Consider the following 12,699-nt stretch of genomic DNA (forward strand, 5'->3'; position numbering starts at 1 on the left):
AACATAGAGTTTTGGAGGCAGGTATTGATTTTTTCCAAAAAAATAAACAGCTGAAGAGAAGAAACACAAATCTATTTCTGGCCTTGAATCTGGTCATTTTTCAAATAAAATGTTTTTTTTTTTTTCTTATTGCATAACCTGGGGGCCAGTTTGAGTTAAGTAGATGGCAGGGCAAATTTTCCCATTGCTTTTAGGAAGAACAAAGCAAAACATTTATTTCAGGGTTATTTCTGATGACTAAACAGGTATTTTACTTTATTTTATTTTACATTTTCCTCTTTTGTGATTTGAACACTACTATTAAAGGTGGTGCTCAGTAGCAGGCGGCACATCCGTTGGATAATTCTAAGCTCTGTCCTCATCTCTCAGGTAATGAGAGCGTTGGACTCTAGGGCAACTAGCATACAACTAACTTTCTATGAATCAAAGTCTCCAAGCTGGCAGCAGCTGAATGTAAGAGAGGATTGGACTCTAGGGCAACTAGCATACAACTAACTTTCCAAGCTGGCAGCAGCTGAGTGTAAGAGAGGGAGTGAAGGCTGTGCATGTTCTTGGGGGTGGGGGGCCTCCTTACACGGTGCTATGACCATTTCCGCTCCAACTAAAGATTGTGGAGATGGAGATTAAAAAACAGCAGATGTAGGAGACCAAAGACGTGTGTGTGTGTGTGTGTGTGTGTGTGTGTGTGTAAGCCTGTGTGTGCATGTAGGTGAGTGTGTATATAAGGGTCAGTGTGTATGTGTGTGTGAGGCTGGGCACACACAGGTCAGGATGGATGGGGGTGAACTTTTGACAAATGTCAAAATAAAGAAATTGAAAGAGAAGCTTTGGAGGGAAGCAAGAAGCTAGGAGCATGTGTGGAGAGATTTGGGGTGGGGGTAGGTGGGCTTCGGGGGGAAGGCCCTGACCTTAAGTCCTAAGCTGCTGTTTAGATAATGTGATGATTTTTAAAGGAAAAAAGGGTAAAGCATCACTTCTATTTTCAGATTTTTTTATTTTTATTTTTATGAAACTCGATGTTCTTTGTCCTTGAACTAATCTACCAATGATAGTTTTATTAACCATAAAGCACAGGTTTTCACAGATCAATATTTCGGAGAGAAATCTGCCATTTTATTTCCATTTTGTTTTACTATTTTCTGAATAGTATTTCATGCATTTCTGCATTCAAAATGAAAAGGAGAGAGAGAGAGAGAAAAAAAAATCACTCTAATAGTTACAATGAGCATTAGCACCTTTGGCATTAAAATGACAACTATACGTTCAAAGCCTTTTAATTGCACAACTGGAACACCATTTATAACCCCATGATACAGTACTGAAGAATGATGCCACATTTTGATGAAACCTCTGACATGATAGCATATGGGTTGTACAATTCTTTATTAAAAATGTAAATAATGCTTCCTTTGTGTTGACTGTTGGGGCTGCCTTTCTTTCTCTTGTTTTCCCTTACCCAGTTCAGATATGTTCAAAACTTTTTCAGTCGTTTCCTACTAAAGTTTTTAGTTCTTATTAATCAGGACTGTATAGCTATAAACAATAACCCCATGCATTCACGATTTAAGCATCCTGAGGGATTGAAACGCTGTTGCAACAAAATATGGTGCACACTGCCACCAACTGGTATGAATGGGAACAGGCGAGGATTTAAAAACAAACAGCAGAAAGTAATGGTCTTGGGCACTGCCTGCGTTATCTGGATCCCGAGTATTGCTCCCCTAGCTGCCGTTTTATTACAAGGAAACCTTAACTTCGAGCTTCTTCCAGGTAACCTTTGGAAAGAAGGGGGCTGGTTTTTAAGAGGCAATAGCGTTTGCTAGATGCATATTGAATTTCTAAGTAGAATAGCAGTCCCTTGCAGCATGGTAGGATGTCACAGCCCTGAAGGCTAATCCTCCCCCAAGGCACACACCTGCTGATGGGGCAGTCAGCATTCTTGGATGCTCAGGTGCACAGCCCAACATGGCCACAGTGATGCTCTCCTCCCTCAGCCTTACCAATCAAAGCGATCTGCTGAGTATTTATGAACAAGCCTAAACATGTTAAAGCTGTACAAGAGATGGAAAAAAAATACAAATTTTAGAAAGTCATGCCCCTAGCCTTGAAGAACTCGCCAGAACGGTGATAAGCATCTACTGTCTACTAAGTGCTGAACTCTATTGAGTTACAATAGGAAAAAATTACTTTTCCGTTCGATTGGGGTGTTTCAAAACTGCAGGGACAATTCAGTGTGGCTCTGATGGGGACTGCTGAATGGGGAAGAGGCATTCAGGGACCCACTGAGAAAGGCAATGGCAGGTGAGCCCCGAGCTGGTGTCACCAGGCGAGTGCCGGCCTTGGTGGGAAGTACTGTGAGTGATCAGGGTGTCCCCGACCTCCTCGAAAGACCTGTGGGAGCGCAGCTTGATTTTAGAGGCAAAAAGGTGACATTTTATTTTATTTTGTTTTATTAGCAAGAGAGAAAAATGAGACTCATTCATAATCCATTGCATGTCTGGGTTTATACAAGGGACATATGCAGACACACAATATCGAAAAGATTCAGATTCCAAGAGGTGTTATTTCTGGTGTCTGTGAAACAAGCTGGGTTTTGATCAAGGGCTGTAAGTTGTTGACATTTGTTTCTTAGCCTTTGCAAGGTTTGCTTCTCCGTTTTACTGTTGTTTATTTATTTTGTTTATTTTTTTTTATAGAGAGAGGGATAGATAGGGACAGACAGGAACAGAGAGAGACGAGAAGCATCAATCATCAGTTTTTTGTTGCGACACCTTAGCTGTTCATTGATTGCTTTCTCATATGTGCCTTGACCACGGGCCTTTAGCAGACCAAGTAACCCCTTGCTCAAGCCAGTGACCTTGGGTCCAAGCTGGTGAGCTTTTTGCTCAAGCCAGATGAGCTCGCATTACTGTTGTTTGGCAAAGGTCAGGGGGAAAAGGTGAACGGTGCCTGGAATGATAATAATTTTTAAATGCGAGCGTGGTTCTAGTTAACTGGCATATTTGCATAATTATTTGATGTACAGAAGAGGGTCGGGATGCAACTTTTGACAGTCCTGACTTACCTGTTACATCCCCGGTCCAGCCACCAACCCTTAACAGCTGATTTTGGGACCTTGGTAGTCTGTAAGACATTTTTCATGACTACGAAACAGCAGAATCCGGAACAAAACCACATTTGGAGAATTTGAAGTTCAAATCCTAGCGCTCTTACTGACGTACTATTGTATTTCACTCGATTATAGAACACAAAGTCATTTTTATAAATTAATTTTATGAACTAACCCACCCTATTTAATAGTAAGTATAATAATGTTTCCAACTCATTCTGTAAGGTCAATAAATATTTATGCCATTTTAAAGGTATTCCTCACTTGGTGGGTAACAGTGCTTTTCAAAACAACTGCAATTTATTAGCTGATGTGTCTTTTGTAAGTTTTTTACTAAAGCCTTTTACAATGCTCCGATCAATTTGCAGAAAACTCCTCTTTTTCTTGCAGACGTTTTGACAACACTCATTATCCACTAAACAGACCATACCAATTCTGCAACAGCAATTATGGTTAACTACAGAAGTTCAGTTTCTTCCGAAACAGCAGATTTTTGCCACAATATATTGGGTCATTAAATTTTACATTGTAAAAGGTTTATCCACTGCTTAACAAGCCACTAGCCTGATAAAATGTTAAGCGGAATACCAGATGAACATTTTCTACTCCTGAATCTTTTTTTTTCTTCTTTTACAAGATAACTATCACATCTTTTTAGTCCATAACCAAGAACCTGAAGTCACACCAGGCAGAGGGAAGAAGAGACTGTGTTCTTCTGGGAAGTGGAGCAGGGGGCAAGGAGAGAGAGGACCACGGCCCAGAGGCGGAGGCGCAGGGTTTGCTTTGCTGCCTTTGGCCAGATGTTTGTTTCTCTACTATTCATTTTCCAAGGCTTCAGTGTTTAGGTTTCTTCTTCTTCTTTTTCTTTTTAAAGAATTTCTCTAAGAGTGTGAAAATATACTAATTTATCTTATGCAAAGTATTTGTCTGACCGTTTTGATTACTATAGCAAACACAGCCGTGAACAGTGTGGGGTTGGTGTTAACCGCCTCCCGACCCCCCCACCCCCACTATTGACTTCCCCAAAAATTCATTTGTTGTGGGCTGGGAGCCTCACCCCTAACATCAACAGTGATAGATACATATTTACTATGTTAAGTGTATTATAGACTGGTTTCTTACAACGAAGTAAGCCTAGGGAAAAGAAAACATTACTAAGAAAATTACAAGAGAAAATACATTTACAGTATTTATTTAAAGAAATGAAAACAACCCAGTGTGCCTGGGCCTGTGCAGTTCACACGCATGTGGTTCAAAGGTCAGTGTCCATTTAAAGATGGCAACTTTCTAAAATACCTGCACTGTATAGTTTGAAGGTGAAAAATTCCTTACAACTGCCATGTCTAGATAATATTGATGGTTAATACCCTTTACTGATGGATTAACCGCTGTAAATTATGTGTTGTATCAAATATGTGTTGTATCTACTATTTCTAGAACATCTATCCTGAGAAGGTCACAGAACTATTACTGAAAAAGATAAACACTAAAGTTACATTGTGGGGATGATTACAAAGGACGAAACAGAAGTTAGCTTTTTTTTTTTTCTTTTTACAGAGACAGAGAGAGAGTCAGAGAGAGGGATAGATAGGGGCAGACAGACAGGAACGGAGAGAGATGAGAAGCATCAATTATTAGTTTTTTGTTGTGACACCTTAGTTGTTCACTGATAGCTTTCTCATATGTGCCTTGACCGTGGGGCTACAGCAGACCGAGTAACTCCTTGCTTGAGCCAGCGACCTTGGGTACAAGCTGGTGAGCTTTGCTCAAACCAGATGAGCCCGCACTCAAGCTGGTGACCTCGGGGTCTCGAATGTGGGTCCTCTGCATTCCAGTCCGATGCTCTATCCACTGCGCCACTGCCTGGTCAGGCCAGAAGTTAGCTTTAAAGCACGGCATCTATACTATCATCCCTAATGCAGTACTAGCCTAGAAATGGATCCTATGATGCTAATAATGGAAGAAATGCGTTTCCAGCACTGAAGTCATAGCTAAAATTTTTTCTTTGCTGTATTAAACTCTTCACTATTTATCATATTTATGTAGCTGAATTTTCCTATTGATCTACACTTTCTTTGAGTCACCTCCAGCACCCTCACTGTGCATGGTAATCTTGGAGTCATGGACCATGGTGCCTGAAGTTACCGGAACATGTGAAATCCGTGCCACGTAGGCAGATTCCACCACCATATATATATATATATGTTGATAGTTGATGGGAATAATATATCTTTGCTTGTGTTGGTCAGGATTAACTTTCTCCTGTTCTAAATTTCCATGACACTCTGTTCTTTTTTTTTTCCATATGCTTAAATAGTGATATAGGGTTGTGTCTATTATATAACTTTTTCATCAGTATTTTGTAAGCCTTTACTTTTCAAAATTATGTCCATATTTCAGTGGAGACCTATTGCTCAGTACTGCTAAGTATATACAGATAGACTGTAAAACACAATGTTATGTATGAAGTAGGTACTTAAGTTTTGTTGAGTGCAACAAGTTAAAAAAAAAAAAGAAAGAAACTGTATGGAAAATAGACTTTGTTTTTATGATGGAGAAACCCTGTGCCTGTTTTATAAGCTAGCCATGTCCAGAGGTACTAGCATTATGGCCACGCCTCTGAGGGTGGACTTTCAGATCATTTGTCTCAAGTAGACGGCAAATTGTCCTCACGATCTGGTTGCTTTTCGATTGGCAGTGGGGGTGGTTTCCCACCGAGTGTCGGTTGTAACCCCTTGTCTCCCTCTTCCTGCTGTTAGCTCCCTGTGAAGGCAACACGTTCTTCTGCCACAGTAACATGTGCATCAACAACACGCTCGTGTGCAACGGACTCCAGAACTGTGTGTACCCGTGGGACGAAAACCATTGTAAAGGTGAGGACCAGTCCTTGAAACAGGTGGAGTCCCCCTGTCTGTCCGGAGGTGGGAAGGACGTGTATAGCCATGTCATATGCAGCAGTAGACACTCTTACAAACAGAACATTGGGCATTTTCTAATCGATTGGGAGGCTTTGTTCTTTGTCATTTTGGGGCGTGGTCACCAGAAGTCTCGAATGCTCAGTGAGGCACCTGTGTATGAAACCTGCAGGGCCCTGGAGTGGCAAGGAGCATCCTGTGAGACCTGGGCCCTTCATCTGGAGGGCACCTGCCATTGTTCCAGTTCGTCGTCCTTGCCTGTGCTGCATTGAAGGCACGTTTCTACTTCTAGTGACTTCCAGACACTGAACCTCAACTTCAGTGTGGGGCACCTGAAGGCTTGTCTTTCTTTCCAGTGACAATAGCTCCCAAATCCCCTTTCCCTCCTCCGGCTGGTGCCTGAAGCTCTGTTTCTGTCGATGGCAGTCCTTGGCTTGATTTTAAATGTTGCATATTTTTGTGATGTTCAAAGTGCCAGGCATACTCCTTTATTCGGATGCAGCATTAACCAGCTTGCAAAGGAAAAGAAACAGGCCGGTAACTTGTTCGTGCTCCAAGTCTAGTGGTATCTGTGAATGTGCCTTCTGTAGGGGTAGGGGCAGAGAGACATTAGCAGCCGTGGTCTGCACGGTTGGCAAGAAAGGCTTTTTTCCTCTTTTTTTTTTTTTTTTTTTTTTTTTTTTTTTTTTGTATTTTTCTGAAGTTAGAAGTGAAGATGCAGAGTGACAGACTCCTGCATGCGCCCGACCAAGATCCACCCGGTGTGCCCACCAGGGGGCAATGTTCTGCCCATCTGGGGCGTTGTTTCGCTGCAATTGAAGCCATTCTAGGGCCTGAGGCAGAGGCCATGGAGCTGTCCTCAGTGCCGGGGCCAACTTTGCTCCATTGAAGCCTTGGCTATGGGAGGGGAAGAGAGAGATAGAGAGAAAGGAGAGGGGAAAGGCTGGAGAAGCAGATGGGCACCTCTCCTGTGTTTCCTGGCAGGGAATCGAACCCGGGACTTCCACATGCTGGGCAATGCTCTACTGCTGAGCCAAATGGCCAGGGCCTGGGTCAGCTATTTGACGGGGGGGGGGGGGGAATACAGCGATGACATGTTCCAGGGAACCACTTTAGAATGGACAGAAAATTGTTTTTTGAAGTCTCTTCATCCAGCAGGGGCATTCCCATTGTCTGTGAGACTTCGTAACATTGCCACACGCAGCTGCAAATACAGAAGCTCTCTCTAGGGAGAGCTGCAGAGTCCTGTGTTCTTGTGGGCTGACTCTCTTCCCAGGCAGAACATCTGCACCATGCTCTGGATTGAGGGGGACAGGGACAGTGACCCCCTCTCTTGGAGCAACACCCTGCTTTATGATTAGGGTGCTGGGCAAGGGTGGTAGCCTCTGGCCTTCTTTACTGGCCTTTCCAGATGGTTCTACCCTATTGGCGAGCTGGCTGGTGTCCTGTCTTCTCAGCCCTACGCACTTGGATCTGAGCCTCTGGGCCCCCAGGGGGGTGGGGCAAGAGAGAAGCCCCAAACCCCACAGCCGCCCCTCCCTGAAATGGAGCCTCTGCAATGAGGGTGGGGTGAGGAAAGCTGGTGCCACCCCCACCCCGCACCATAGGGGGCGGTGCTGCACCCTCATCGGGAGCCATGGGGAGAGGAGAGGAAGCCCAGTCCTTGTCTGATTCTCCTGGGACAGAGCTTTGGTCTTGAGGACCTGGGGGCTGTGGGAGCCTAAATGCCACAGGCTCTCACTGACCTTAAAGAAATCGAGGCGGTTTTTGCATAAATCTACCTCCATTTTCTTTATGCCGCTAGGACAATTTCTCAGACTTTAAATTGTTGGAATTTTTAAACATATATATATATAATATATATATATATTATACACACACACACACACACACATTACCAATTATGGTTGTTTCACTAGGGAAACGGCCCACAGACACCTTCATGCCACCATTGCAGAAATGTCTGTCTTGAAGTTTCATTACCTTTGGGTTAAGAAAATTGTTATAGCTTTGATTGACCTCAGTTACCCACGTCAGGAATAACCTGACAAAGATACAGCTGTAGTCACGTTTCCAATGCTTGAGCTTGGAGGTTTCCTTATGCCTTTGAGGAAAAGAAATTCACTGCTTTTAAAATGAAGAGATCATTTCCAAATGTCACTCAAGAGGGTCTCATGAGACCTTCTCCCTTCATGTATCTACACTTAAAGCAGGGATGTTGGGCTGAAGCGAGAAGGAGGGGTCCCTGTGGAAAGGCACAGTTCTTGTTTATTTATAAAGATCAGTTTATTTATAAAGATCAGCACTTTAAATGTCTCTAGTATTGAAATATCCTGGGCTCAACCTCTCTCGTCTAGCAGTTTCCCGTAGACGCTGGGACTCCCACACTAACGCGTGTTGGGTTCTGTCTTGTCTCCTTTGTTGTTTTCCGCTCTTCTCGACCCTCAGAAAAGAGGAAAGCCAGCCTGCTGGACCAGCTGACCAACACCAGCGGGACGGTCATCGGCGTGACTTCCTGCATTGTCATCATCCTCATCATCATTTCTGTCATTGTGCAGATCAAACAGCCTCGTAAAAAATATGTCCAAAGGAAACCGGACTTTGACCAGACAGTTTTCCAGGAGGTGTTCGAGCCCCCGCACTACGAGCTGTGCACCCTGCGGGGGCCGGGGGCCACAGCAGACTTTGCCGACGTGGCCGAGGACTTTGACAACTACCACAAACTGCGGAGGTCCTCGTCCAAATGCATTCACGACCATCACTGTGGATCCCAGCTGTCCAGCGTCAAGGGCAGCCGCAGCAACCTCAGCACAAGGGACGCGTCTGTCCTGACGGAGCTGCCCCCCCAGCCCGTGAAGCCCCTCCTCCCGCCTACCAACAGGAGAAACATCCTCGTCATGAAACACAGCTACTCCCAGGACGCCGCCGACGCCTGCGACATCGACGAGATCGAGGAGGTGCCCACCACCAGTCACCGGCTGTCCCGGCACGACAAAGCTGTCCAGCGGTCAGTATCCGTAGGTTTTTTGATGAGAGCTAGAAGCTGAGGACTGAGATGCTTCCAGAATATTATTGAGTTCTGGGTTTTTTTCTTGTTTTCTTTTGTTTTGATTTTTCAGTTTCTCTTCTGAGTCATGATTTCAACCAGTGTCTCCACGTTTTCCACTTCTTTCTCCCTTTCCGTGTTGTCCATACTCTTCTGAAATCCCATACCGTATGTGTGCAGGCATGTGTGTGTGTGAGCACACACAGACCAAAGACATTTTATTTATTTTCATACGTATAGAACATTTGTTTCTATAAAAAATTAGGTTTTAGTTCATATTACAAATTTACATTGCTAATCTGCTTCCACGAATGTTGTCCTAATCCACATGTATTCAATATATTTTTTTAGTATAGGAAATCATACTTGAAAATAATTGCCTTACTGAGATGGTTAACCCATCTTATTGAATAATTTTAATATAGAAATAGCATATATTGCAATCTACTGTATTATATTTTTGGTATGAAAATGAAAATACTTTTTTTCACGTATCACATAATACTTGTATTACAAATTGCATAGGCTAGCATGATATGCTAAAATATTAATATTGATATTTAAATGTAGGAAGGATTCATAGAAACATTTGGTTTATTTTTTTAAATATAAAGACTATGGTCTGGATTGTATTATTAGTCCTAAAATGAATAAAAAATTTTGGAGAAAGAAAATTTAAATTTAGGGGAAAATTATTTTAATTCCCCAAAGCCCCAAAGTTTATATTTTCTTTTGCATGTTTATTAGTATTTGTCTTGTTTTAATGTATAGTCTTTCTTCATTCCTCATACATTTTCAAAACCTAAAATATTTTAGTTGCTTTAATATTTTTGCATGCTGATGGAAAAATCAATTTTCATAGTTATATGAATTTTTAGAAATGCTTTTAAGTAAGTATTTGTGTGCATACTTATTTTTTGTGCAAACATTACTTTGTTGAATGAAATAGCCATAACATTCCAGGTTCTGCCTCATTGGGTCTCTAAGCAAACATGAATCTGAATACAACACAACTAGGGTCTAAAAAGAAAATTCAAGGTAAGCAAATGCCCTTGGTTTCTCCTGCTTTGTTATATCTTGTTTTGTTTTGTTTTGTTCTGTTGCCAATGTCTTGTAGTTTTTTGGGGAATGGGCTATTTATTCATTCTTTCTTGAGATATATGTTTTATAGCATTTCATAGTTAGGAATGGAATGGATTCAATGCTGATTGGAGGGATGGTTCTTAGTACATTATATTTAAAATAAATATGAATAGTCTTGCCATCAAGCATTGTACTGCAATGTTATTGAAAAGGATGTTCAATTAAGATAGATTTTTACATATTTTAAGGTAAAGATAACAAAATTAGCTACCTCTTCCAATAGCTACCAGAAAAAAACCCCTGAAGTTTTCCTGATTCAAAAATTGAGAATTGTCTCAATATAACTCAAGTCATCTATAAATTTAACAATAATTTTATTGATAATAATTTTATTGATAATAATTTTATTGATGTAATTTGGCAATATTTTACTCCAAATCCATAAACTAAGAATTTGGTGGTACTTATACAATTTGTGCACTCTTATTTTTGCATGAATATATAGTTTACTTTTTATCAAAGTTAAATGCAGCATGTTATGTTGAATGCTTGACAGTGTAAAATGTTTCAGAAATACCAGTTGTCTATGTGTGCATCTAATTTGTCATCGAGTACCATAATGGCTTTACTTTTAGCATTGATAGTCTCTATCTATGCAATATATTAGAATAATTGGTCTCCAATAAAATTTGCTTGACAGTTAATCTCTTAAAAACTCTTCAGCCCTGTCAACTATTCTTGAAGTAGGTGAATGCATTTCCACTTGGTAGATTACTTTGATAAATTGGTGTATTAATGTGTCTTTTTCATGGGAGAAAATGTCTTAACTGTGTTTTATTTTCAGAGAAGAACTATTTATAGAAACATGGGGACTATGAAAAGAAAATTCTATAGTGAATTGTGAAAAAGTGGACGTATTTCTAAATCCATTCCACTGCCTTTATCCAAACTTAAGAATCACAGATCTTTGTTATTTCTTCGACAAGACATCCCCGCTGCACAATGATGTGTTCATTTCGTAATTTGGTTGCTGGCCACCAAGTGCTCCTTAGTATTTAAATACACTTTGAGATTTACTGGAAACTTGAAGAAGAAATTAGTTCCTGATTCAGACTATCCCAACTTTTTTTTTGTTACCAGTTCACGACCACCTCGTGTCTGTGTTGTTCTGTGTTTCTGTGAGATAATTGTACATTGTGTGATCTGTGAACAAAACACGACCTGGGATGAACTTTGTGTTACATGTACATTGTTTTCATTATATAGACTGCTTGAGAACAGTGTATCCCTGAGTGCTTTCGAACACGCTACAGTGGAGAGTGGACCATGGCAGCAGCAGCTAGAGACTTTCTGGACTGACTGCACCTCTGTTGTATTCTAAGTGCGGCCAAAAGTAATGAGTAAAATAACCAGATGGCAATAAGAAAACTCAGTTTTTGGTATTTCCTCTGTACCCCCAATTTCCTTTTTTCTTTATATATCAGAGGAAAATACCCAGTTTCAGAAACAGTTTTTTTGAAATTGGGTATTTTACCATTTATATCCTTCAATAGCAATGTTTTGATTTTTGTTTTTTTTTTGTTTGTTTGTTTTTTTGTTTTTGATTAAGCATTTAGCAATAGGACTGAATTGACAGTTTGAGAACATTTCCTGCATGTCTGTTCTGGATATTTCGGTTGGAAAAGGAAAATATCCTTTTTCTTAGACACATTGTAAAAAAGCATGCATTCTCCAATCTTGCTGTTTCCCTTCCATTTCTTTGTACCATCTGCTTGCTACTTGTAACTTTTTATATAAAGATATATATAAAAATGTATAATAATTTCCTAACTTGAGTTAAGAGACATGCTTTCTTCTATTAGAGTGATGCAACACTGACTTAAATGCTTTATATTCATTCTTTCCACACTTGGGCTCCAGGATGTCCCCAGCAGTGAGGCTGAAGTCTCCAAAATTTTAGGGACTATGTTCTTATTTTAGAATAGGAAAGTCTTTTTTTTTAATGATTTAAAACCACAGATCATTTTATGAGCTAAATTACATCATTCTGAGTTGTTCTTATACTAAGGCACACATATGCTACCTGAAATCTTACTGATTGAGATGTGTGGAAATTTGAAGTAAAATCACTTCATATATTTCATTGCCATTGAGTTACGCACACACTCTAGCAAGTTTGAATTAGTGATTGAGTACATCTTAAATATTGAATGTATATTCTTAGTAAATAAATTTAAAAGGAAAACAGAATTACTCTATAACTCTGCTTACAAACACTTCCAAGACTGCTGACTAAATATAGGATCCTGCCTTCAAGCAGCAAATAAGTCTGGTCTATCATCATTTAAACGTTGTAACTCAAGCAGATTTTACAAACCCAGTAGGTGGATGACTCTCATATAGTCTGTTAGGGATTCACTTTCATAGCCATAAAAACTAATACATGAAAAAGAAAAGAAAATTTTAGCAATAGAAAAATTAAAGAAGTATCATAACAATTCCAGATAGTATATATATTTTTTAAAAAAATGTCAAAGTAATTTTTT

At 40.4% G+C, this 12,699-nt stretch overlaps 1 protein-coding gene across 2 annotated transcripts in view; it reads left to right on the forward strand.

Moving 5' to 3' along the window:
* The window catches only part of NETO1 (neuropilin and tolloid like 1), an 80,071-nt gene extending 68,056 nt beyond the window's left edge, over positions 1 to 12,015 (forward strand). Inside the window, exons 8-11 of one of the 2 annotated variants that reach the window (XM_066247265.1) lie at positions 5,869 to 5,982; positions 8,473 to 9,031; positions 10,034 to 10,108; positions 10,998 to 12,015. In XM_066247265.1, coding sequence (XP_066103362.1) covers positions 5,869 to 5,982; positions 8,473 to 9,031; positions 10,034 to 10,094 — 734 coding nt within the window. In that variant the 3' untranslated portion in view covers positions 10,095 to 10,108; positions 10,998 to 12,015. The remainder of the gene's footprint in view (positions 1 to 5,868; positions 5,983 to 8,472; positions 9,032 to 10,033; positions 10,109 to 10,997) is intronic. The other variant, XM_066247266.1, reaches the window with a different exon arrangement.
* The last annotated feature ends 684 nt before the right edge of the window (positions 12,016 to 12,699 follow it).

This window comes from Saccopteryx bilineata, chromosome 11, assembly GCF_036850765.1.
Source record: "Saccopteryx bilineata isolate mSacBil1 chromosome 11, mSacBil1_pri_phased_curated, whole genome shotgun sequence".
Taxonomy (NCBI): domain Eukaryota; kingdom Metazoa; phylum Chordata; class Mammalia; order Chiroptera; family Emballonuridae; genus Saccopteryx; species Saccopteryx bilineata.